Genomic DNA, 27,664 nt, shown 5'->3' on the forward strand with positions numbered 1-27,664 from the left:
TCTAGCTATCTAATTATTTCTCAGTACCCAAGGTTTAGTATCATGCATCAGTTATTTATTATGGTTTGAAAAGTGATCGAAAATGATTGATTCTGTACTTATTTTCATTGAAGGCACAGCTGCACACTTCGGGGGAAACTTGCTTTGTGCAGATACTTGCATGAAGGCAGTAGCGTACTGTAGCCATGGAATATTAAGCTATGTACATAGAAGTAATCCTCATCTCCTTCACACACTGAAAGTGGTATCTTGATTTTTAGCTGTACAGTCATCTTGCAGTAGAAAATGTCTCTTTGCACTGGAATTTGTATGGGAACCATAGTGAGAAAATAAATATGGATTAATGCGGTAATAGTTAAGTTTGCCCTAAACACGTTTTCCAGAAGTGTCTCTCTTGCTGCTCAGTCTTCTATTTTCAATTTAAATTCCACTTTTCCTTCATATGGATCATGAACATTATCAAAGGTAATTCCAGCTCCAATGATTTTGCACACTATTTTATGTTCTGTATTCCGTGTGATGTTGAGAAATTTCACAGCTACCAGAGGATTGCTGTAGCTGGGCTAGGAGAGGGGGAAAGAAAAGAAAATAATTTTACACTACTAGTTTAAAAACAAAGTCTTAAAAATAGCCTTCTCTTGAGTTCTTTTAGGATTGCAGAGGTGTTCCATATGTTTCACCTTATACAAAGAGAAAGAAGAGAATTATATTTAAATACATGAAGCACCCACCTGAGCCTTTTTCCCATAGTAGGGGAAGTAGTGCAGGTTGAAGGTACCATTCACGGGGTAGTAGTCCACCTCCAGCGTGTGAGACTCCTCACCCTGTTTTGTAAAATAAGAAAGGAAGATGCTTCATTGGTGAGGAAATTGTCAACCAGCCCTGGGTGAGCGTTTCACTGCTACTAAGTGTGTATTAAAGCTTGAGTTCAGCAGTCTGTTTAGCACCGGTCTTATTTTTATTTTTCAAATAAAAGTGGAAATCTCCAGCTGTTACTATTGCCAAGAAAAGCAGGTAAGTGTTCTTTGATAGCAGTTGGGAATTCAGTAAGTTGAACCTTCTGAAATGGGGGTAGAGCCTGAGGGAGCTGCACTGAGGTGTGAATTCACTGTGCGGAACTGAAAGCAAACAGCACATGTTCTCTGCAGCACAGGAGAACTATTTTTCAGGTGATTTAAAATAAAGCAAACTTTTTTTTTTTTTTAGCATGTCTGCTGGTGCAAGAAGCTGCACAGAATTGAGAATATTCTCAGTATTTGGCATCTGATTTTCAGAGCTGCAAGAGTGATCTCTCTGGTCACAACTGCAGTTCTCTTGCTCTCAGAGCTGCAGTGCTTGAAATATGTGAGACTAACTTCATACCCTTACCACATATGTGCAGTTCACCCTTGGTGCAGTGCCATTGCCAGGTAAAAACTTAACAATCTGAAATAGAAAACACACATTTGGTCATCTTGGAAATTGTTTTGAGATAAAACTGAGCAAACAATTGAGAACTGAGCTTCAAAGGATGCTTAATGTGTTTCTGCATGAGGTTCTGTCAAACAGATAATCTCATCTTGTATACCTGGGCGAAAAACTGCTGTGTTTGGATACTTAGGAAGTAAGACTTGGTGCTGCTCAGGATGGGCACTGCAGATGGGCTCCAGCCTGGCCGAGGCAGGTAGCGCTGCACCTCCTCTAAGTCCAGCTCATTTACCCACAGGTCCCACTTGCCCTTGCTGATGTGCAGGTAGCCAGGGGTCTCTTAAAACAGTGGATTATGTGTCAAGAAAGGAAAAGCTGAATCTCCATGCTTTTAATCTTAACCTTCTTAGAAAAACTTGGTTTTGGCAAAAAAACCTTGTGCTAGTTTGATCCTACAAAACTAGTGGGGTCACATCCTGTAGCAGCAAAGGCAAAAGGAGGTGAAATTCCCCCAGTCACTATCCATCCATCTTTTCCCTGCCGAGGCTGGCACCTAGGCTTGCTGAAGGAGACATTTTGGGCAAAAGCTTGTGTTTTACCTGCCAAAATCAGGGGCAAAGCTCTTCTCTCACAGTTAGGGCTTGCACAGATTCTTGAAAATGCCTAGGGTGGAAGCCAAACCAAAAATCAAGTAATTTTGTCTATCAGGAAGTGGAGGGGAGTCTGAGCTCTTCACTTTCTACTGAAACTGAATTAGAAGGTTCAGGATTTACCCCAAAACAAGTATCAAATGCTTATGCCTTTGTCTATGTCCTGAAAAAAAGGATGCATAGAAAATTCCCTTTTTCTTCCACAAAAAAAACATGTGTTGGTGGTTTTTCCTGAGAACAATATCCATGAGGTTTAAATTTTGTTTTTGTAGGTTCTGCTAAAGATTTTCTTTGCAGCCCAGAGAAATAAGGTATCACCTTTCTGAACCCACTTCAGTTACTATCACATCCTAATGTCTCAGCTGAGGGCACAGGACTGTAATGTTGCAGGAGGAAACTGTTTTGTGTGCTAGTTTGTGGGAGGAGAGCCCCACAGAGACACTAACAAAATGAAAGCCAAAGATGTAGAGAGTCAGTTCAGAGATCACTGCCCTGTTACTTTCCTAGGGTGGTGAACAAGTCTCAGGATTTCTCTGGAAACTCTGGAGGCCTGTCAGGGAAAAGCACACGATTTTTTATTCCCAGTACAAAGCAGAGTTTAGAACCCGTGGCAGCAGATGACACAGCAGCTTCTCAGTGGAGATTCCAGTTACTCTCAATGAATTCTTTCCTACTTGGCACTCTGAACTTGTACTTACCCTGTTCATTTTTATAATAAAACAAGGTTTCCCTTCTGGAAATCCAAAAGTTGGATCAGTGATGCCAGAGCAGTTTTGAAGCATATCTGAGGTAAATTTGCAGGATAGTTTTGTTTTGTTCGGGCCATCAAAGGTGTCCTGGATGAAGTATGTGTTATTGGTACAGTTGATGTTCAGGTGCTGAGCAGCTGGTGTATATGCTGGATGTGTGAAGGAAGAAAGAAAAATTTCCCTCTGAAGTTTTTCATATGCATATTATAGATTCCAACATCAGGCTGGAGGTTTTATCATGGTAGAATGTACTTCAAGTGAAGTTGAGATTAGACAGAATGAAGAAACTTTAAACTGTTTGGGGGTTTGGTTCAGTTTGGTTTTTTTTTTTAGAATATCCAAGCAAAAGAAAAAAAAGGAGATCAAATTGAGTTGGCTGGCAATATAAAGTCAGTTTCAAATATAATTTTTTTCAGTATGTGCATGAGAAACATGCAGAATTAAAATACTTAATATTAACTCAAAAATAATATAAATGTGCTAAGATATTAAAAGGCAAATGGGGCACCTAACCTACTTTGACTGTACTCTCTGATGGCACCATACAATGGCTTTATTGACTTATTATGGCACTTTGATGTTTGTAGTCACAGATGAATTAATTAAATTAATTTAGATGAGACTAGTTTTGAGGAACTTTTGTCCCCCTCCTTCCCCCAACTTTCTATTGGCCTATTTTATAGAGGCCATTTAGGATGAAACAAAGTAAAAGCTCTGAAGCAGGGCTCTCATTTTAATAGAAATGTTTACATATCTATACATTTATAGATTCATGAGGTGATTTGCTCATCCCTTTTAGAAGATACACTTTCACTCAAAATCTCTGATTTGACAAGGACAAATATAAAATCGAGACACTGACATAAGGTTCTCAGACCTAATATGGGAGATGGGTCAGCACGTTTCTTTGTTATTATGCAGAAAACCTCATTTTTACCTGTCAGAAAAGTATGAAGAATTGTCACTAAACCTTCCCAGGTTTTGTTGTCGGATACATTATAATAAATTTGTAGTCCTCTATCCCCATAAACGTCAGGTCGTAATGTTACACCTTCATGGGGGAAGAAAAGGGAAGACAAAGCAGAAGAGAGTTGCCAGGCACAGATTTGTTTATTTAAATTGACAGTAGTGATCATGCTACATCAAGACTCAGTGTAGTAGATCCTCAGGCTTTGTTGGAGGATTTAACGATGTACAGAAACCACCTCAGCTGTGAGTTTTTCAACCAAAACTCTAAAGCCTTTGTGCTGCAGAACTATTTTCTTTTCACGTATATCTGTGCTGTTATAAGAACAGCTTGTAAAATCATTCCACTGGATTCCCTCAAGACTTCTTAACAATAACAGTCACATCAGGTTAAAGAAACAGATCATATGGCAGCATGAGGAACAGCTTTTGAAAAAGCTTAATATTTTACAGGAATTATTTTACTAGCAAACACCAAACCTACTGAATACTGGGAGAGGGAACTTCAAAATATATCATCTGACAGAATAATTCTTAGGGCTACAACTTCTAAAAAGTAATTTTTTCACTCCCATTGTGAAAACAAGCCATTGGGGCGTGAAGTTTTAGCAGTGTGCACTGATGATCTCTTGCTGATCATCTCCCCTGTCTTTTCATGTCCCACAAATCTTTATTCCTAATGCCACAAGTCTTTATCTTATTTTTACTTGTTTGACCGCTGGCACAGCATATCCTGCTGGAAAGGTATTCCTGCTCTCCCAGGGACTTTCTGTAGTGCCAGCAAGTATGGAAATACCCACCCCAGGTTGCTTGCCCCAGCACCTCTCCATCTTGCAGGCACCCCACAACCCTCCATGGTGCTTGTGGGGTTGGAGCAGAACCCAGGCTTTCTCCAGGGATTGATCCCTGCCCATGGGGACAGGAGGTGCCCACAGCCCATGAAAGCCTCCTCCTCTTGCAGGTGACTGCTACAGGCAGGCACTGATTAGCTCAGTAGTGTGATTAAATAAATTAATGTATATATATGAAATTTTATATTATTTTATGGTTTATATTTACATATTATCTAATGTATATTATATTATTTATTCATATCTATATTATTATATAAATTAATAGTTAATAAATTAAATAAATGTGCCAATATTTTTTAAAACCTGATAGTGTTTTCAGGCAGAGGTTAACCTTTGCAGGGATCATTTGGGCAGAACTGACCTGATTTATACCACATTGGTCCCCCTCATGCCTGGGCTCTGCCAATGCCTCTCAGCCCAGCCCAGCCCCACACAGCCATTGCAGGACCCTGGCCATACCTGGGGATTTCAGCTGGTCTTGGTAATCCGGTTCATATGGATTAATTGTCCTCATTAAACAATAAATGGAGAGTGCGAACAGCCCTGACATCACCACGTAGAAAGCCAGGTAGTAGAGGCTGATCCAGACTGTGGGAAAAAATGAAAGCAAAATCTCATTTTTCGAGCAAGGCACAGTGATCCCTCTGCAGCCAGGAGCATCCTGGCAGCAGCAGCTGTCTTCTTTCCACCCTTGGCCTCAGGGTGGAAAGAAGACGTGTAAAGGGACAGGTGTTTTGGATCACTTTCTCTACACTCAAAAGAATATTTTTCTAGGAAAAAATTGTTCAGTTTTAAAGGGATTTTTGAAGTAGTTGGTGCTGAGCTCAGATTGTTTACAACTTAAAATATTATGTGGCTTCTTGAAGTAACTTCATATATTAAGACCATTTTTCTGCTTATTACACATGGACTAGGTGACACAGCCAAGGTATTTCTCTGTCAAAACCAAGTTGCTCCTTGTGTTATTTGGATGACAGATGTCAGTGTTTTGGGCGTGCTGATTTTAGACCCATATCACTTCACTGCCTTTTACAGCTGAAATCACCATCAGCAAAATGTGTCATCTTGCTATTTTTTTCTGGTGTGAGATGCAGAATAATGTTGTATTTCTGTCTGTATGTGCATGAAGTGTCTTACACATGGCTGATGCTCTACAGGCAGTCAGCGGCTGTTTTTGTGGGAGGGCTGTTAGAAACCTGCCCCTGTATTCGTTGGCACCTCATAGTACATTCCTCTCTACCAACTGGAAGGGCTCACATTTCAGTTGCATTTTCTGTAAAATTCTGTTTTTAGGAGTGGCCAATAAGCTACACTCACAGGTTTCATGGCAGAAAAAAAATCACCTGGAAACTTACAGCTACTCTTACAGTTTGTGGGAAGAGCAGGGATATTCCTTACAATGGTCCAGACTGCCCTTCTCAGAATGTAGATCATAAAATACATCATCGTTGTAGACACCAGTTTGACTATGGGAAGAGTTTGGCTATGGGAAGAGAGGCTCATCTGAAATACACACTAAGACACAGTGATAAGAAACAAGATCTACTAAGCAGACAATAATTCAGAAAGGAATTTCAGAAAAACAAAGCTTGTTTACAAAGAATTGGACAAACTCCACCAATTAAGCAAAATTCCCCATGTACTACTATGTGAACCCCTTTTAGTTAGCCGATCAGAACCCAACTATAACTGTCACCCTTAGCTATCAATAAGTTACCTGTTAATTTTTCTCCTTTCAAAGTACTTGGTTTAAAACCACTTTCAAGTCATCTTACATTTGCAGGAACTACTTGGATCAATGTTTTGATCAGTTTATTATTATTATCAATTGATCCAGCTTATAGGGTCACCCAAAAAGTGGTTCAAAATTATATGTGACAACTGATGTCTTCAACTTATCTACATTGTGCCCCACTCATTAGGATGACACTTCCCTACATGGTTTTTAAATATACTACAAGGAAGAGAAGACCCTTATATGTGAAAACCTACCCCAGTTAATTAAGGACCTTCCCATGAAGAGCTTTGTTTCTGGATTCCAGACAAAACGACGGAAATTTTCCATCCGTTCACTGCAGGTCTTCTTTTCATTCAAAGTTGCCATTTTCTCGCAGAAGTTCCCAAAAATGTGTCCTCCTTTGAAACTAAGAAATTCAACCGGTTCCCAGAAGACAGCCAACCAAGAAACTTTGGGTTTTATACCTTCTTCTCCACTGAAGGTCACCAAGTTTGTTTCCTGTGCCAATGAAAGCCCCTGCTCACTACTATCAACCTGCTGCACATACAATTCTTTATAAAGGGTGTTGATAATGCTGCCATTGAGGCTGGCAGGGGAAAGTTAGTTCCAATCAAATGCCCTTCTCCTTTCTGTTGATGGCCTTAGCAGGTCAACTGTGATAGCTGTTATCAGAGCAGATAAAGTAAAGGAGAGCTTGTTTCTCCCTGGGTTTTCTTTTCTTTTTTTTTTTTTTTCCAATTAACATAGAATTGCTGGATAGAGTTCTCCCACTACAACCTGCAGACAGTTGTTGGGATATAAGGTATTTTAGTGGGAGTTAGTGGGGGGCAAAAAGCACCAGGTTTTCCCAGTGTTTGCCACGTTGTGCAGCTGGGGAAATAAGATCAATGTTTTTCTGTTTTCTGTGGAGAATGTTTTCAGGTGATCTCTGACAATGCTAACTCAGCTTTGGAGTGTGTATAATAAAAGTTTTGCCATCACCATACAGATATGTGATGAGGTGAAGCAGACAATGTACAGGAGCTATATAACCCCCTTTTCTATCATCTTTAAACCAAAGGCTCTGGGGCATTCAGAGGCAGATGCTCAACCCTGAGTTCACTCTGTGTACAGAGGAGCAAGACTGAAAAGTGTACCCAGCAGGTCCCCAGATACATAGAAGACCAAAGGGTGCCCTGCAAGTGACAGAGCCAATGAACTCTCTAAATGCCGCAGCTGCAAGGGGAACCTGGGTGTTAGAAAGCCCTTCCAGGTTCTCTGGTGTTCTTGCTGCTTGTCAAAGTCGGTTGCTAATGCTCTTACTTTCTTATTGAATCCCAAAAAATGTCAAACCTCAAAAATTGCCTGGTGAACTCCCCAGGGCCAAGGTTTCATCCTATTTAACCAGGTATATTGGTGTGCCCTGAACCAGGTATATCGCTTCACCCTTGATGAGGGCAAAGTCTTTGAAATCTGCACACATATAAGGTTAGCTGAGAAAATTTGGATTATTTGGACATTGAAACAGCTGTAATAGAACTGTCAGCTGGAGTAATATGGCAAGACTATTCTGTCAACTAAATAATGTAGAGTTTCTGAACAGAGTTTTATTGTGGGCTTTTTGCCTCAGGTTAGATAGCATGATAGTTTAGCATAATAGCCACCAATTTGGAGTGATTCATTCTCAGATAATGAATTAGGAGTCAGGCCAAGTAAAAGAAAAATAAGATTTACAGACAGTTGACTAATTTGTATTTCCCATAGGAAAGAAAGGAGATTGACATAAAGGTACTTTCAGTCATTACACCATGAGCTAACCGATATTCAAGACAAATGTGGGGTTTTTCTTAAAATAAGACAGGGAGATTGGGCAGTGGCCTGAAAATTATGAAAATGAAACAGATGCCCACAGGTTAAAAGGTTTATGGAGGATCCCACATAGCAGTTTTGGAAATGGGAACAGAGATGTGAAAAGATTAGGGAGAAGAGCAGGGGGGGACCGTAGCAGGTCTTGAACAGGATTTAACTTTTCCTGTGCTGAGCAGGAGCTGTTTGGGTGAATATGATGGAGGGGAGTGACTGGACTTGGTGAGATGTGAAGTTAGAGGCTTTTTGAAGAAAGAGTGCTTTCTGCACAGCTTGCAGAAAGGCGATAATTTGACCATACACAGATTTCAGCAGGCAACTGAATCTAAACAACAAATTAGTTCTTAATAATGCAATTAAATCCCAAATTATGATTAAAAGGAAAACGTTGTTGCTTCTGCTTTCACACAATGAAGATGATGTAGAAATCAGCAGGGTGCGAGTGTCTGTACAGGAGGTGAAGTGGAGCTTCTTGAAATTTAGGAGAATGTCCTCTGGTGAAACTGAGGTTAAGGATTTCACGTGCTCTTCTCTCTTATATCCCATTGATTCCCATCTATCATTGGCTGAGGAATCTAAAACTCTGCTGAGTTCAGCAGCACTCGCCCAGGTGTGGCTGCACAGCGTGAAGGAGACCATAAAACCAGGAGGGCAGAGTCATGTGCGGGAGGGGGAGAAAGGCACAGGGCAGCTCAAAGGGACCACATGGGCAATGGGAGAGGAGCAGCACCAAGTTCTTTCATCCCAACAGGGTCAAAGAAATATCTCTGGATTTGTGTATCACAGAACAGGCAGGAAAATGTTGGGTGAAGGAAAGGAAAGCCAGATTTCAAATGAAGGAGGAAGAGCCTGGCTGCTTTTAATGCTGCCATAACCTGCACATAATCTGCTAACATAGATTCAGCCTTGCCAGCTATATTAGGCAAGAGAGGGAAGCTAGAGGATTAAGTGGGTTATTTAAATTATTTTGCTTTATTTCTAAACTGGAGTTAGTAAAGATCAGTGAAAAATTAAAATGCAAATATGTCAAGTTAACAGCAGTATCTACACTTAAGGTCGGAATAAAGCAGGAGAATATTACAGCTGAAAATATGTTCTGACTAGAAGCTCCAAAAATACAAATTAGATAAATGCATTAACCACATTAATATAAAAGTGCAAATAGAATAATATAACTTTTTTATACTCTTACTGTATAATACATTATTTCAACTGCTACACAAATTAAATACATTATTATATATTAAAACAAATAAATTACAAAAATGCATTTACATCAAATACAGAAGTAAGAAAAACAAAGTCATATAACAGTGGGTGGTTATATTAAGATAGTTTGTCTCTTATAGTTCTCCTCCTGTGTTGCAAATTGTTAATGAAAATGTCAGATGTATCACTCTCTGCATTTGGACAGAGCGTGATACATCAGCACATATGAGCTGAAAAACTTGCATTTCATTGATGAACTCACCAGGACTTTTGAGCCAGCACTGAACTTAAAGACCAGGCTTACTTGTGGAAGTGGTGTCATTGTTGCCACCAGCCAACTGTGTGTGGCAGTTGCTTGGTGCTTGTAAACAGGCACGTCCTATTCAACACTATTCAGATAATTGCAGAGGATATTTTTGTTAAAAACTGAATCTCATTTACATGATGTCTAAATATAATTTAGGAAATGGGATTAGTTAGAAATAACTAATTACTTGTTAAGTCTGTAACTACTTTTGGAAGCTACCTGCAAGCCTGGAAAAGCATGCAAATATATTGTTTATGTCTTTGATGAGACCAAAGTGGCAGCATGAGGGGCCCAGAGGGGACACATGCTGCATGCCATGTATATAGGCAGCCTGCTCCCAAGCCAGGCACAGCCATGTCGCCATGGACTTGTCTCCTGTTCTTCTTCAGCTTCACAGCAGCAGAGACCATGAGGAGAGAAGGGCCATCAAGAGCAGCACCTTCTTATATGCATGAGTTCTGAGAGTAGAAATTTCCCATTGGGAACCTGGGGATTTTCCACCACCTTGCAAACAAATGGACTCGGAACTTGGTGTTTCCTCCGAAGGACTGGAGGAGAAGTTAGGGATAAAAAAAGCAATGATTTGTAATGGTGGATTTTCTTCCTTTTTTTTTTTCTTTTTTTTTTTTTTCTTCTAGAACAAAGAGTGAAATCTGGCTGCACGAAGCTGACAAAACACCTTTATTTACTCACTGAATTGCACAGGAGGCCAGAGGAACCTCGCTCATCTCTTGCAAGGTGAGGTGAATGAAATACTGGAGATAAAAAGCTGTGAGCAAAGGGCACTGATGCCTGCTGTGTGTTGGGGTGGGGGAGTGTTGTGCAGCAAGCATGGGGGGCAAGAGGGGATGAGAAACCTACTAGAAGAGCAGGAGGGGAAAATGTTTGAGCACAGAGCTGAAGGTAGGATGGAGCAATGGCTATTCTACAGGCTCTGTTGAAGAGTTCCTGGACGGCACAGTAATTTGTCAGGACACTTGTTACTGACCAGTGGACAACTCTTCACGGCTCCACAGGGGATTTTGGACTAAGCTCCCTCTTGCTTTATAATCCATCAGGATTCATCCAATACCTGCTTTCCTCACCCACACATACAGGGCTGCCCATCAGCGTCCATCGCTGCCCTGATGCCCTGGCCTTGTGGCCATTGCAGCCAGCCCTGATCCCATTGCTGTGCCAATCCCTTCTTCCAGAACCTTTTGCTGTATTTAATGTACCCAGAACTGCTCGAAGGGGGACTGATGTTTGCTTTCCTTGATTGGTGTTTAATGGCTGCATTGCTGACCTTGGGCTGGCCACAGAAGGGAAGGACAGCCAAGAGGGAAGGTCATGCAGGAGTCTGGCGTGTGGCACAAGAAGCCACCCTGCAAGAGCCACCCTACTGTGACTAGACGCAGCTAATTTATATGTATAAAGAGGGAGGTGAAGCCCCTTCCTCTCCCAGTGGTTTGCACAGTTAGCAAGCTTGAGTAAAAAGCTTGAAGGGTACTTTTGGAGCACCATGCCTAAAAGGTTAGATCCAGGCTAAGATGGTATCCCTTGGAGATGATGCCCTTAGCAGACCTTTGTGCCAGTACACCTTGGCAGGCCAGGCTTGGCTTTACACCAGGCTCCTTAAACACCATACCAGCTTGACCTGCGTTAGGTTCGCCTGGCACTGACTGGGAACTTGGTGTCAATGTTAATAAAACATTAACTTTGTTTACTTGTGATAAGGGCACTGATTCCATCCTCTTGTGGAGGCTGTGCAGAGGTGGTCGTGGTGGGGAATACCAGGAGAGACAGGTTGCTGCCTGCTGACTTATTGGAGCACTGCCAGAGCCATGACAGGGCATCAGCCTACTGGTTTCAGATGGCTCCATGACACTGCCTCTCCAAGCACCATGATTTCAGCCTGTTTCCCTGAAGGAGGTGTTTATCTTGTGCTACCTGGGTGACTTTCCAGAGCACAACATGGACTGCGCCAGCTAGGAGGAGAAACCATCCTGGTGTAGTAAAACATGGGGGAGGGTCCCATGGGCCTCCATCCCCAGTGTACCTGGGGCTTGCCAATGGGGTTATGTGCTAGGGTTGGTGTTTGAAGTTCACCTGCTGTGATAGAAATGAGGTTTATGCCTTTCTCTTTGGCCTATGACTGTCTTCTGTATTAAAAAGTCAGCAGGTGACTGGTCGTGCCAGGCTTGCTCTGCCTTTCTCATGGAGACGGCAAAAAATTTTCTGCAAATGTCTGAAATATAAAATTTAGAATGTAAGAGAATATCAGATCCTGATGGTGGAGCACAGTGAAGGGACAAAGATGGTGAAGGGCCTTGAGGGGAAGCCGTATGAGGAGCAGCTGAGGGTGCTTGGTCTGTTCAGCCTGGGGAAGAGGAGACTGAGGGGAGACCTCATTGCAATATACAAGTTCCTCGTGAGGGGAAGAGGAGGGGCAGGCACTGATCTCTGTGGTGACCAGTGACAGGACTGAGGGAATGGCCCAAAGTTGTCTCAGGGGAGGTTTAGGTTGGATAGTAGAATAAGGTTCTTCACCCAGAGGGTGGTTGGGTGCCAGAACAGGCTCCCCAGGGAAGTGGTCACAGCACCAAGCCTGACAGAGTTCAAGAACTGTTTTGATGATACTGTCAGGCACATGGTGTGACTCTCAGGGATGATCCTGTGCAAGGCCAGGGGCTGGACTCGATGATCCTTGTGGGTCCCTTCCAACTTGGCATATTCTGTGATTCTATGTGACACTGTTCCTGTCCAGCTTTCTATGTAGTTTCAGGGTTTGGAGTGTGATTTTTTTTTTATTTTTGGTCTTGTATTTTGTTTTTTTCTTTGCTGCATTGTGTTTCGCTGACAATCCCTCTCATTTGCCTCTCCCCTGTATTTTACAGTTTGATAAAAGAAAACATGTTAGAATTTTTTCAGCCTTGGGGAGCACAGTTATTCTGTGTTTGAAAATAAAGACATCAAATTGGCAGCCTGAGCAATTCAGGGCAAGAAAACAGTTGAAAACATGGAGTTGTTGCTGTCCCACTGTTTCCAGCCTCAGAGAAAGTGATAAGAGCAAGGGAGGGTGTTGGCAAAAGCGCAGTGCTGAGTTTATGATCAGGGCTGTGGAAAATGCAAAGCAGCCTCTCTTCAGGGCTTAGCTGGTCTCCGCTTTTCTGTTCTGCTCCTATTTGTCCAAAGGCTGCTGACACCACCATGAGCCCATTCAGATCCCACTACTTCCCCTCTGCCTCCTGAGAATCTAAAGGAGATTATTGCTATGAAAAACTGCTAAACTGCATGTAAAAACAAACCTAGCAAACCCCAGTAGTGTTTCTTTCAGACATGGCAGAGTGCCAAAGCATGCTGTTTCAGGGGCAACATACTACTTACTGCTCGTGGTGTTTTTCAGATGATGATGAGTAACAGGGTCCTTGAGAACATTAAACGTTACATGAGACATCTCCAGCAGTTCTGGCTTTATCAACTTCCACTGAAGGGATATCTCCATCTGCACAGGCTATCGCAGGCCATAGCGTTTCATGTGGTGTTGCAAGGTCATAAGCCACATGCCCAGCTGAATGCCCATCTGCAAAGCTGCATCCTGGCTCTTGTTACACTCAAAATCTTGTTCACGGACAAAAGGGATGTTCATCAAGTAAGGCCAAGAATGTACTGATAACACAACTGAAATCTTATGAGTCTAATCAGTATTATTCCATATCTAGCTGTTACAGGAAAGAATATTGCAGTTTAAACCATACACACACTTTTTAGACTCTACATTTTTTCTTGATGTTACATTCTACCTTCCACTGCTTCTTGATGTCCTGAGGTCAGTGTTGTCTCGCTGGTTGGGCACTGCGAGTGGTGGAACAGCCGGAGGCATCCCTCAGATAGAGGGAAATCCCACCATACCTAAGTTACATAGGGCTCAGCTTTCAAACCTGTCCAGGTGTGCCAGGCTGGGCTTCTCCCAGCCTGACCTCACCATGGGTGTTGTGGCACTGTCACCTTGTGACATATTGCTCCCCCTCGCCTTTCACTCCTTCCTTTATGCCTCTTTACTTCAAAGACTGTTGAGATATTGCTTAGCCAAGCTATTAATACTTTAATAACTCCTCAGTCGTACTTCCTGAGCCAGTTCTCTTGCACTCTGTTACTGCCATTTTGTACTGCCTCCCAGCTTGTCTGTGTCTTGGGGGTAATAAGATGTCCAAAAGAGAATGCTGTTCAAGATGTGACCTCACCAACCACAAATCCTCTGAAATCCATGAGAATGGGCCCACTGGCTTTAGTTTACTTTGATATCTGGCCTAAAGAGAAGAATACTGCTTTTTTTTCTGCTCAGTAACATGATATCTCAGCATGAGCCACTCAAAATTATATAGGGATTTTTTTTTTAACACAACCCTATTAAGTTGCAAATTTGCATGTATCTACTATTTAACAAATACTCCAAATTGCTTTGAGTGCCACTTCTTCCACAGTTCTACTCCTGTCAGATTTAAGCCATTCAAATATTTGCTTTTTATCTTGTACGTTGCCTCACTGCAATCCACTTTGTTTTCTGCCCAGCTTTCTAATCTTGTCAGACCTCCTCGTTTCTGTTGTCAAAGCCTGCTGCAGACAGGCTGACCATCTCTCTTGCCTCAATAGCAGATATGTGTTGACTCCGAGATTAATTTTTAGCCAAGATGAAGAAGTAACAATGCAGAGTCTTTGCCTTAATTTTAATGTACCTTGCTTAGTTTAGACATTCGGACTGAATCTGGCTCATTTTTAAAACGACCTCATTTTTAAAGGACACCCAACTCAATTCCTGGACCTGGTTTTCAGAAATGAAGTCTGCACCCCGCTGCTTCAAAGCATGTCTTACCAAGACTCAACAGTTCTCTTGCACACTAGGGACAAGATATTGGGAAAACTGTATGCAACAGCACTCAACACACCTGCCATCATGCTGCTGCATCACTACCTTCTTCTGGTGCAGCAGGTCTCTATTACAAATGATATCCTTCCAATTCATAAAAACGTTCTTCAGCCTCTTCTAAATAATTAGTGATACTACTCAATAAAGGCATCACCAACCCAGGCAGTGACGTAATGCTAAGGAGGTAATGAAGTATCAGTTCCTTACTAAACTTATACTATAGGGAGAAAGATTTCTTCATTCAAGTATACCCTCACGGTGTACAGGACAGCATGGATAAGTTCAGATAACTGTTGCAACTCCTCTTTGGGAACAGGTTTTCAAATGCTTGTGAACTCATCTAATGGCTATTTCACTTAAATCACATTATCAAAGTTTGCTTGGAGAAATGCTACATGAAACTATCTAAAACCTCACCAAACCAAGATATGCAAAGTTTAGCACCTGTTCTCCTAAGCGAAGTGAGAAATTATGTTGGTTCAGCATTTTCAGCATAACTTAAATCACTCTAGAGTGTACAGGGATATAATTCATTTTCTAGCCTCTTCCTTTGCACTGGAGTAGGACTGACATTTTTCACCAGGTGCTTCCTTTTTCTCTGTTTCTAAGTAAAGATCATGTGTTTCTCTGTCTTTGAACCTCTGATTTTGAACCTTTGCTGGTCCTTGGCAAGATTTTCAGGGATTATTTTGGCTCGTTGCTGCATTCCTCTGCTCTTGGCTGGTTGGAAAACACTTGTTTATCGACGTGTTCTTTAACCTGAGCACCCTTATTTTCTGGCTTGCACCCAGTCTTATCTTTGTCTGATACTGGGATACAGCTGTCTGCCATTTGCAACATGAATTTTTCCCCTGGGTAGTGGATGAAGCAAGAAATTATCTCCCCTTTCCCCCCACTGAAAAGACACAAAGGATATAACCTGGTGTCAGCTACAGTGGACACACTGGCCATGGTGGGGCCCTGCCAGACCCTGGTGACAAGTTGGTTGTTTTCTTTGTCACATCTTCAGAACCCAGTCCTCAACAGGCACTGAAAGCTCTTGCTCTGCCCAGCACCACAGGGAGCCCAACTAAGGTAAGGAAGCCTGGAGCCATCAGGGTTTGCCTGCACACAGCAGGTTTACACAGCCTTTGGCTGCGCTGGTTATGACCTTAACTCTGTGACAGACTGGGCAGGGAAAGGTCAGCTTGAACCACGTGAAAAATCAATACTGAGTGGAAAGCGATGTCTCGAGGTGTGTGTGTTAAAATCCACTTTTACAGATGCCCCACATCCTCATTGAAAATTTCCCTTAAATATACATGGCTGGTTCCTCCTTTGATGTCAGTGAGTAGCAGCATTAAGAGCTAAGTCCCCTTAGGCCTTATGTCCCCTACTAATGACAATCAAATATACCTATAAATAAGTATTTCTTTAAAATAATTAATATATATATATAGAGAGAGAAGGTATTTTTTTCCAGGCTAATACAAGGAAATGAGGCTAGCAATAAAATGTAGAATTATCTTCCAGTAAAACCACAGTGGCTGTTCCGCGGTTAATTTAGCATGTAGCTGTCTTTTACACTCTCTGTCCCTCGGGAGCTGCTCAGTTGTCCTCCTGGCCTTGTTACAACAGACTAATTCCTGTTGCATTGAATAAAGTGTTTTGAACTACCAAAAAGCATGATGTAACGGTGCTATGCTTTAAGGGACCCCAAACTCAGGCAAGTTTTCTTCTCAAAGACTCATGTCTCACTGCCTCTCACTGCAGTAGGGGTGATGGTGGGTTTGGGTGCTGTCCTGCACTCATACACGCAGCAGCAGCAGGGTGCTGACACAGGTGGCCACCACAGCATCCCTCCAGGGCTGCCCATGAGGGCGCAGTGCAGGGGGATCAGCCCCGAAGAGTCCTCTCTGTGAGCTGCACATGATTGCACAGCTCTAGAAACCATGACAAATCTCACTTTGCACAGCTCCTGAAACATGCGTGCTGAGAGGCATTTTAAAAGGTGCCTAAATGATTTAGGAAATGACAAAAATAATGCCTTCAGTCTTTGTCCAGAGGTAGAACTATTCCTCCTGTTTCAATGAATGTTGGTAAATGGGAAAAGATGATGAGACTTTTCCTGATAGTGTGACTGTAAGTGTTGAGGAGGGGTCCTCAGGAAAAGAGGAGGTGAGAGAAATCTGAGGACAAGGGCTGAGCACAAGTAGGTTTTAGTATCAAATTATCTCTGTGTACTTACTTGTGGAGCCATTAAACCACCAGTCTAAACTACACTATCTTCTGAGAAAATCTTACATTCAGCAACCTGGCATTAGAAAGGCTACAGATGAAACAGTTCTAGTTTTGGCTATTTGTCTACAAGACTTAGAAAACTGAGTCTTTGGAGAGACAAGGTGAATCTTCAGAGAGACAAAGTTTTAATGAGAATACCATTATTACAAATGAATCAATATTTCAAGGGAAGACCAGAATGGGAAAAAAAATACTGTAAAACTGAGTGTTCCACTAAAAGAGGTTAGGAGCATTTATGGCACTTTTATGTTTAGCTGTCATCCTGCTGAGGTGGTAACATTTCAGAATATGGCTATGCATCAGAATTTCAGTATCAGCATCCATAATGGATAATGAAGCTTGTGATTCCAAGGCACTCTTAGGAAATACCACTATTTAGAATTTACTACTGCTGTAAGCTGAAGTTATGGAGATACTTGTGAATGACAGGTCTGGCTCTTGAAATATACCCCAGTTGTTATACAGAACTTGTTCTGTTTCTAAACTGTAAGACTGGTGAAAAGATGTATTTGTTGCATTTATCACTGTGAATGATATGAATCACTGTGATTGCTGTGAATGTGTAGCTAGATTTACTCCTTCCTAGAAATAAATATTAATATCGGTGTATTTGTCAGGATCCATGGCAAAGATCGCTGACCACCTTACAAAACTGTGCGCCTGCTTCTCATCTCACGTATACAGCATCACCAGAAAGCCAAATTTGTAAACCTGAAACATCAACTGAAGAGAGAGAAACCAACTGATCTAATTCAGCTGTCAATCTACCACAATGACTTGAAAGGCCCTGTTTGAAACTTGTGATGTAGAGTAGAGTAAAAATCCTGCTCCCCCCAACACTCACCCCCACTCCCACAGGGTAGGGCTGTTCTTGCAGAGGGTATTTAGTGAAGTGAGAGATGTCTGTATAATGACAATCCTCAGAAAACTGCTGTTATCAAGGAAAAAAAATACAATAAAGGGGAAAGTGAGATACAGGAGGGAAAGCGAGAAATCACAGAATTGTTCAATGGCAGCTCTGTGCTGCCCTTTTCCTGCTGGACTCTCTTCATCTCAGCGTCGTGGGCTGTGCTGCCACCTGTGGAGATGCCAGGCAGACACTGGCAGCACAACAGCACCCGAAGGTGAGAAGCCTGCATTGGAGTCCTCCTGCTGGGGTCTCCTGCAAATCAGGCATTTTGGTGGGCTGAGGAGGGCAGCTCGGGGATCTGGTTTCCTTCCTACACAGGAACACTTATGTGGCACCCCCAGCTTTCTTTACCCAAAGGGAGGACGTGCACTGCTCAGGGGAGGGAGGCTGAGCCTGCATTTCACAAGTGTTGTGCTTACAAATGTGCGGTCATACCATGTCAGCCATCTGCTTTTGGTCCCAGGGCAAAGCCTCCCATTGCCCTCACAAATGGCACACAGTTTGGCCTCTTTGATTAATGATGCTTCCCAGTCCTCGTGCTCTGTGTACTCTTAATGAATAACAGCACTGCTTCATGCACAGCAACAGACATCTACTGACCCAGCACCCTAAAGCATTCTCAAAGTGAGGCCTGCAGAACCCTTACGGTAGGCTTACAGAGGGAGACACGGAGACAGAGACCATTCATGAGATGTACCAAAAACATATTTTGGACATGACCATGTTTGATAATTCTAGAAAGACTTTTTCCAGCCCTGAAACACACATGTTCAGAAATAGACTTCATCTAGTATTTTTATTTTCTTCCCTGGCCAGATTTTCATAATATTCTAAATTCAATCACAGTCTCCCTTCTTCAGCTGTGACAACAATAGCATCAGTCAGTGCACCAGGGCAACTGAGCTGAGCAGGTTTTTCCTTCCCATGGCCCCAGGACAGCAGCACCCTCTTAGGTGGGAGTATACAGGTCAGAAGGGCTCCCTGATGATCTTTTCTTTCTGCCTGCTTTGTGACTGTAAACAGCTGCTTTTTCTTGACTCAGTAAAGTCACTGTAAGGGCCAATACTGCAAAATGCAGTTATCGATAAATGAATCATTAGTGGGAAGCTTTGAGGATGGGTAACACGATATGGAGACTCTCAGTAAGAGGTCACAAGACCTGAGCTGAGGCCAAGATACTCTTGGGGGCATGTAACACTGTGGTCTGTGTGGTCACCTGCTGAGCTACAAAGCTGGGTGTGGGGTGCAGCTGAGTGGGTGCAAAGGCTGTCAGCTACTCCTCGAAAGGACGGCTAGGGTCCTTTCTGGAGTCTGAAGCTCCACAATGTTTTGCTGCTCCCCTCCTGTCACCCAGAACAACTGCACCTGAGACTGTTTCCAAGCACTCTCATGTCCCAATGACCCAGTTTACCCTTTTTTTCTAACCTTGGATCATTTCCATAGATGTGTTTCTGCTGGCAGACTGGAGGTTTATTGTAAAAAACAGCAGATGGAGAAACCTGTTGGGTAATTTTTTTTGACATGGGTGTAATAGCTGCTGTGGGAGCAGCTACTGTGCCAGCAAAATCAGACCTGCTTCTGGGGGTGAGGACCTGCCCATAGAGGTGTCCTCAGCAGAGAGTAAGGAGCAAAAACATAGAACTTTTTGATACTGATGTGTTCAACCCTTAATATCGATCACCTTGCAGAAACTACGATTAATAGAAAAAAGTTCTATATTCTAATTAAAAATTGTAAAGTTCTTTTTCCATCGAACCTCCTTTTACTGCTACTTACTGTCTTAAAGCTAGGGAAATTAAATTTCTCTGGAGCTAGGTGTGAAACTCTGAGTATCAACATTTTATGTGCTTATGCCTTCCTTGGGAACTTTATCCACAGGTTTTCCATTCAGTTGTAAATAGCTTCTGAAACTGGAAGCTATGAGATCACCGTAGCAAAGACTGGGTAGAATTTCATGGCATGTGTTGTATAGCAAGCAGTATGGGCAACCAGGATGGCTTTCTCTAGCCCTAACAGCAGTATGAAGCAGTGTGGAGAGGGTAAGGGAGAGTCTTTCAGGTACAGTACTGAAAACACAACCTCTCAGCAAACAGCTTTTGCAGTGTCCCTGCAGGTTGATCTTGCACAGACTTTTTAGTTGCCAAACCAAACCAACACAATAATTAAATAATGTCCATCTGACTATTTGAGGAGCAACCTGAGGAGGACATACAAGGTGTCACCAGTGCATGTGTGGGGTACCAAATGAACTGAACATGGTCATGCATGCTTGAGGCCCCAGGAGCAGGGCTCAAAGGTTGGGATGAAGGGACAGCACACATACTTTGCATACAAATCACTTTTTGGTTTTTTTTTGTGAAAATGGTTTGCAGGAAATCTTAGAACAGCTGAAATGTGGGTTTTTCCCCAGCTCAAGTGGCTGAGCCCTGTGGAGGCTCTTGGTCCAACATCCACTAAACACGGAACTGCTGCACATCCTGAGACCACTCTCCCAGCAAGAAACAAGAGGGGACCCCTCTGGCCTGATCTAGCCCCACTATGTGCCACAGGGTTGGAAGTCCTGGAGCACCCCCATGCTCAAGCTGCCACTGCAGGCTGGGTTGAGGGTGGGAGGCAGCTGTGGGGCTCCTGGCGGCCTTCATCCAGCTGCCTGCCATCATGTCTGGACATAAAACGTGGACCCAAATGACCTCACAGGATAAGGAGAGAGGAGCACTTCTACCATTTGAACTGGTTGTGATGACTGTCTTCTCAACAGGTCTGGGTGCTTTCTGAGTCCAGGTGACCTTGCAGCCTATAAACAAAAAGTATCTGCCAAGGCAACCCACAAATTAGTTGCATATTGTGGGCACAGATATTTTTCTGTCCATTGAAACTGCTGCCTGACAGGCTCATTTGCTGCCCTTTGCTTCTTGTATTAGAAGGGATAGCTGGCAACTGTACCCTGCTGGCTTTCTTACTGCCATTCATGGTCTTATTGATCTCCTTCATGCCACCCCTGCTCAACTTCTCTTCAAACAGCAGATCCCTCCTGGTTTTATTGGTATCTGGTGCAAAGGCCTCTCAGTACCTTTGATTATCCTCACTGATGATGCACTGATGTATCAGGAGGATCTTTGTGTCTTTTCTGATTCTGCTGTAGCCTTCTGGATGTGGGGAGAAGAAGACAGTACTCAACTTAAGAAACATCTCCCCCTAAAATCAACGTACCTGTTCACCTCAATATTAACGGTGCCTGTCAGTCACTTCCAGAGCAGAAAGCAGGATGCATCCAGGAGGGGTAGACAGTTATTCAATCCCATTAGAGCCTAATAAATGAATGATAGATTGCCTAGTAGAACAATCTGGGCTATCAGATGTCCTTTCATAATAAGGGAGTGTAAAGCCTTCTTTCCTACTGGGACAAGGTCCCCCTGCAAACAGCACTAACCTGCCTGGGGAGCAGGCAATGTCACTTTGCTGTGTTCTGGTAGAAAGCTTTTCCTCTCCCTTCCTATACCTCCAGTCCGCCATGATTTCTTCTAACGGCTTCACAATTTTTTCAGGACATTGATGAGATATTGTGACACAAATTAGCACATTTTCTTTCTATTTCAGAACTAGAAATCCCACCCATTATGCCACCACTTCTGATCAACATGACTATGCCGTATGCAGTGTGTAGTAGGAAGAAAAGCCATCCTCTTCTGTATAAGGGGATAGACTGAGAAGCACAGTTCATGACAAGAGAGGAGAGAAGTTGACTTACATTTTACTAGATATCCCTTTTCTATAAAAGAAAAGGGATATCTAGTAAAGGGATATCTAGAAAAGGGATATCTAGTAAAGATATTTATCTTTCTATAAAAGAAAAGGGATTGGTTATAAAACCTGAGCAATTAATTCTTGTGGGAAACAGTGCCAGGGATGCCTTCTGAACACTATTAAAGTTGTTCACAGAACAAGAACAAAACTGATTCTGTAGATAAAAGAAAACTGAGCTGGACTGAACTACTCCAGTACACCCATCTGTTTATGAATCTGTTGGGAAGATGAAAGGTGAACAACAAGTTCATCTATGTGTAGTTGATGTTGTCTGTGTGAATGGCCCATCTGGATTTTTGAAGCTTACACTTCTCAGACCTGTAATAAGCAGAGTCAGCAGAGACTGTTTCCCATTTCTCTCTCTTCTGTATAACTTCTTTGGTGCCTCCCAATGTGGTTGATCTCTCCTCGAAACCCTTCTGCAGTGAAAGTATTTACTCCTCCCTTCATTATCTAGTTGCCTCTTTCCCCAGGTGTGTTACCCTTGAGAGGTCTAGCCCTCTGCTAAGCGTGGTTACATTTGGCCACTGGGTTCAAATTTTATTACAGGGCATTGACAGACAGCACAATTGCATGAGTCTCAGCTTCAGGGAAAACAAGGATAAAAAGTCCCAGAGAGAACAAAAAGAAGAAAAACAACCTCATTTAAGAAATCTCCATGTATTCATTGGCTAAAACATGGCTTGAGCAGAACTTTCCCAGGCAAACTCCACTTAAAGAAGGGGAAGAACATCCCTGCATTGAAGACAGTTATCACACAAGGCTGGACCTACAGATGTTGTATAAACAGCTATGTTATATACATACTAGCTAACATTAATGTGCAAAGAAAAGGGGTTTCAATTATTCATTGCCTAGAGGCTCTAAAAAAACCAAGCATTTGGTGCCTCTGATGTTGATTTTTGGAGTGTGAAAGAATGGTAGACACCTCACTTAATGGGACCTCAATTTCAAAGGGGCCGAATCTCTCCCAAGTTTCAACAGGCTGATCAGTTGCATGGAGGATTTTCATTTGTAACTGCACATGCAAACTCCTGTACTTTATTTACCTCACCTAACCCAAGCTCACCAGTCCTTGTACTCTGCATATATATATGGGTATGCATGTGTAGATGCTGATGTACTGTATAGTCCTACAACAGAGGTGTACTTCTGTCAAGTACTAGCTCTTACCAGGAAGACATCCTATCTCAGGCCTCTTCAGGATGGAAGTTTTCTCAGTTCAGTAACTGTGACTCTGGAATCAGGGTCTAAAACACCAGAGCATTTCTGTAGGTGAGCTCAGCTTTTTGGTAACTATTTGTGAGGTAGGTAGTCTCCTTTTTCACACTTCGGGAGGTAGGTAATCTCCTTTTTCACACAGCGAAAAGGAGAGAACTTTTCAAAATCCTCTTGATACTTGATAAAAACTAATTTTTTCATGCAACTGATTCTTGCTTTGTGGCTTTAGTGCCTCTTTCTACAGTGACGCCCTTTAGAGTGTATAATGTATTAAACCAAGTCTTTCTGAAGGAATGAGACATCATCCCAGATAATCTTAGAGCTCCTAACTGGCAACTTAAGCACCCCAACATTATTTATAAATGAAAGCAAAGTAAATGATAGCAGCAATACAGAGCAGTATTCAGTTTCTCTGTCTTAAATTTCTGGTGTTGCTGTACTCAGCATTGCAACTCAGATCTGTCTGCCACTGGGTAGTTAGCAATCTAATAACCAATATTAATTTTTTTTGTCATTGAGTTTTTGCTATCTAATCGGATAGGATACCTGCAGTACTTAGGGATTTGGGGCGGTTTTGCCCTCCAGAGAAGTCTGGCTCCATCCGAGGTGTTTCTTGCTTGTTTCCCAACTTCCAGACCAGTTTCTTACATGGCAAGTGCTTGCCAGTTTTCCTCTTTCATGATTCTGTAATATGAATAGGGGGATATATTATCTCTTTCATTTATTCCTTTCCTCTGCTCCAGCCTCCAAATGATGGCCTCATCATCTTCCTGGCAAGGAGGGTGGGCGGTCTCCTAGGATTTTAAAAAAATAAATGTATTTACTTCAATGACTTCAGGGCTATTTCTGTGTGACTTCACAGAGGGTCGATGTGAGGGATTTTAGAAGGCAATGACTGCATATATGAAGCACTTCCTAAGAGTGCCTTTTATAACCTGTGGCGTGCACTGCTTACGCTTTGTCAGAGCCTCTAGACCATGACGCAAAATCATTGCTTCATCTAACATCTACAGTCTGGCAGACACCAATACATTTTATATTTGCCCTGTTGAAGACAGGCAGGGCACCGTGGTACCAAAACTGATTCCCATTTTGTAGGTCACAGTACCTTCACTGTTGGGCCTGCCAAGCTATTTGAAGATTGCCACCACATGCAGGCCATGCTGGTTCAGGAACCTCATCCCCTGAGGCAGAGTTCAAATCACCAGTGCCTGTAGGAACTGCTTCTGCTCTTGGCCAGATTCAGATCGCAACCAAGTCAGAGCTTCAGGCAAGAGGTGGACAGCACAAAGACAAATGGAGCCATCAAAATCCCCAAAACAACCTGTTGTACCCAAAGATGATAGCAAATAATTTGGGGCCTCAGGCATGTCTGTTGCAATTACAGAGAGGCAATGCAGAAGATGAAAAACAGATAAGGAAAGAGATCAAGCATGATCAGAAGCACTGGTTAATAATCAGATAGAAGGTGCAATTAGGAATGACTGTTCTGTGATGCCAAGTGGACAAGGGGAGATAATCTAATTCCAGAAGCACTGCCAGAGCACCACAACACTCTGCTTTCCATTTATTTAGGCAGAGAAAGAGCGCTACTATATGCACATCATCATTATAGAAAAGAAATGTTCATTTCTCTCTTGTTCACTGTGCAATTAATTAAAAGTTATCTTCTGTTTGTAAAGTCACCATAAGGTTGGGATCAATTTATGTCTTGCTGAAAGTACAGTCACTATTTATTACTTGTCTCCATCCTATCTCTCCCTAAATCATTCCTCTGGCATTCTCCTTCCTCTGCCAAGATCTTGCCTTGGCCTCTTGTCCCTTGGTCTCTCATACCATGTCCCTCTGTGCCTGCCCCTGAGCTTATATGCCCTAAACATCTCAGAGAGTGTCCAGCCACCTGTGTTGTGTGCTTTGAGCTGAAGTACAGGTGTGCCCCTTTTGCTGGGGTTCAAATTCTTTTAGTGAAACACCTCCCAAAAAACACTTGGAGGCAGCAGGACTGCTTCAGCCACATTTCCAGAGTAGAAAATCAACATAAAAGCTTCTCGCGTAAGCAGCACATGGCTAATCTCCAACCCAGTTAAGATTTTCATATCCCATTTCCTTTCTTTGCCTTTGTATTTCTCCTCAGGTTTAGTCTTTCTAAAGCAGACTCTGGTCCTTCTTTTATGCTCAAATGAGAAGCCAGTACATGTTGGTTGCTGCATGAAGCATGAGACTAACTTTGTGTGTTCTCTTAAAGGTCCTTCGTCAATATGAAACGAATGGAAGTTTCCACAAACAGTTGTCATATTTAAATAGATGAGGAGGTAATATTAAGATTAAAGAGATGGCATCCTTGCTTGGTAGGCAAAATGTAGTATGCTGTGTAGCAGAACATTTTTAACACAAGAAAATTGCATCTTATAAATTAACAAGAAGCTTTTACATAAAAAACAAGAGCCTAAGTAAGAAGTAAAAAATTGAACAAAGGGCTCTAGGAAGGAAATGTTTCATGCTAAGTGATACATGTTTGTTTACGTGCACTGTAGTTAAAAGAGGAAAAGAAATGGTCGGCAGCAATGTCCAAAGCAGAGCTGAGCATCCACATGCATGCGTGTGAATAGTTTTCTGATAATTAAAAGTCTCTCAAGGCTGGGTTAGATTAAGATTTGCTGTCAACAGGTGCCATAATCTTCCAGACTTATAAAACAGTTTTGTTTAACTGTATGGAAGTCCTCTAGATTTATGAGGATTCTGTAGTAATTTAATTTATTGAATGGTTATATTAAGAAAGATTAACCTAAATAAATAAGAAAGTAGAATGTTGTTTATTTTTGTTTGACTTCTTTCAAAAATTGCTTGAATTATAGTGGTAATCCTGGTCTCAACTCTTGTTTTATTCCCATTGTTCATACTGCTTTAATATAATTTTTCAAATTACATGGGTTTTTTCTCATTGAGGTGGAAAGTGGCCTTGTGTTTATCTTAGATAAAAAACATGCACATGGGCAATGCAAGAATTTGATATATATAAAATTTAATCTCTAGTTCAAACCATAGTAACATGAGTGTCTGCCCACAAGATGAAGATCCCTCAGGTTCTGCCCAAATTGAATTCAGACCTCTGAAACAGAGGCAGCCTAGGGACTTTTATGCAGAGCGTATGGAGTTAGGCCTTCTCACTTGGCATCCCAAATGTTGAGCACACTGAGGGACCACAAAGAGTGGTTCATAGCAATTGTATACTCTAATATTTAAATATATCCCCAAAGGCTGCAGGCAGATGTCTCTGTCCATTTATTCTCCTTTATAGGTCAAAAACCCCCTGCCTTTGCTTCTAAAGCATCAGTGGAGCTAACACTTTTCTGTAAAGGCCTGGCAAACCACGTGGAGGGGTTGGAGAATGTTGCAGCAGGACGCTGTTTTCATGAAAGTATTAAATAAAAAGTGATCACCACCATGTTTTTGAAAGGCACTTAGGCTGAGGAGCCGTGCTGAGCTGGGAATGGCCCGAGAGGTGAGCAAAGGCAGCATACTGCTACTGGAGTCAAGCAGGGAGATTCCTCCAGTATTATCTGGAAGCTACCTGGGGACTTTTAAGGTCACAGCTTTGGCCTCAATGTAGTTTCAGTTTCAACCCTTAAATTGGATCTTCTTGCCCTAAAAGATTATGGTATTTTATACTGAGTATAAATACTCAAGACCAATCTAAAATGGCCAAAGGAACAGAAAGAATTTGGCTTTGTAGGTTGGATTTTGCAATCACCATCTTAGATGTAATGTAGAATCATAGAATATCTCAAGCTGAAGGGGACCCTTAAGGATCCTTGACTGCAGTTCCCTGCTCCTTACAGAACTACTTAAAATTAAACTATATGACTAAGAGTATCATCCAGATGTTGCTTGAACTCTGACAGGCTTGGTGCTGTAACTGCTGTCCTGGGGAGCCTTTTCCAGTACCTGACTGCCTTCTCAGTGAAGAACCTTTTCCTAATGCCCAATTTGAACTTCCCCTGACAGTTTCATTCCATTTCCTCATGTTCTATCGCTGGTCACCAGAGGGAGGAGATCTGCACCTCCTCCTCCACTGATGCCCCTGAGGAAGTTGTAGACTGTGATGAGGTCACCCCTTATAACAGTGATGATGGGTGATGTTCAGCCTTATTTTCCCCAAGCTGAGCAAACCAAGTGACCTCAGCCACCTCTCCTAAGTCTGGCACTCAAGACCTTTTCACCATCTGGGTCATCCTCCTCTGGACACATTCTAATATTTCTCCTCTCTTGTACTACAAATGAACGAAAATGGGATTGAGTTTCTTCTCAGAGCTGGTTGGGCCAGAGGCATGTTTCAAAGGCACCCAGGAGAGAGAAACTCTTGCATTTCTGTATCCCACTACAGTCAAGGGCTACTGAGGACCTGGACTAATAGTGTGCACACTGTTAATGGTGAGTACAAACCATTGCACTGTGACACAACTATCTGTTGCTGACAAGGTAAGTATTGAGGGAATAATTGCCAGCAGCCTGCAGAGAGGTTTTCCTATCATCATCATCATCATCATCATCATCATGGCTAGGCTTCGTGAATGAAGATTTAGGAAGGACTCTACCCACATTTGCTGCAAGCGCACTGGTGGCTAAAAAGGCCAATGTGAGATAGACAAGTCCGGTTGCAAAAGGCACAGCAGAAGGACTCCTTAGGTAGTATCAACAAGACACAATTCTTTCTGTGTTGTCCTTTCTCCTCGAGAGTGATCCTGCGGGCGTTCTCAAAAGAAGCAGCAGTGTTATAGATGGTGTGTCTCCAGACCCCCTAATTGGAGATCAGAGTAG

At 42.4% G+C, this 27,664-nt stretch overlaps 1 protein-coding gene across 1 annotated transcript; it reads right to left on the bottom strand.

Annotated features, from left to right (window-relative positions):
- Positions 1-401: 401 nt before the first annotated feature.
- Positions 402-6,730, bottom strand: ATP4B (ATPase H+/K+ transporting subunit beta). Its single transcript, XM_027640502.1, has 7 exons — positions 6,619-6,730; positions 5,086-5,214; positions 3,744-3,857; positions 2,756-2,955; positions 1,363-1,425; positions 732-824; positions 402-563 (listed from the first exon to the last, which is right to left on the bottom strand). The coding sequence occupies exons 1-7, from the start codon at positions 6,728-6,730 to the stop codon at positions 402-404; spliced, it is 873 nt and encodes a 290-aa protein (XP_027496303.1).
- Between the last annotated feature and the right edge of the window lie 20,934 nt (positions 6,731-27,664).

Source organism: Corapipo altera, unplaced genomic scaffold (assembly GCF_003945725.1).
Source record: "Corapipo altera isolate COAL_440 unplaced genomic scaffold, ASM394572v1 0, whole genome shotgun sequence".
NCBI lineage: Eukaryota > Metazoa > Chordata > Aves > Passeriformes > Pipridae > Corapipo > Corapipo altera.

Excerpts from the sequence above, each read along its gene's own strand:
- ATP4B (XM_027640502.1), bottom strand. The coding sequence starts at position 6,730 with ATGGCAACTTTGAATGAAAAGAAGACCTGCAGTGAACGGATGGAAAAT. Across the intron at positions 5,215-6,618 it reads AAGGTCCTTAATTAACTGGG|TCTGGATCAGCCTCTACTAC; the intron begins GTAGGTTTTCAC and ends TTTTTCCCACAG. Across the intron at positions 825-1,362 it reads ACTGCACATATGTGGTAAGG|GGTGAGGAGTCTCACACGCT; the intron begins GTATGAAGTTAG and ends TTTACAAAACAG.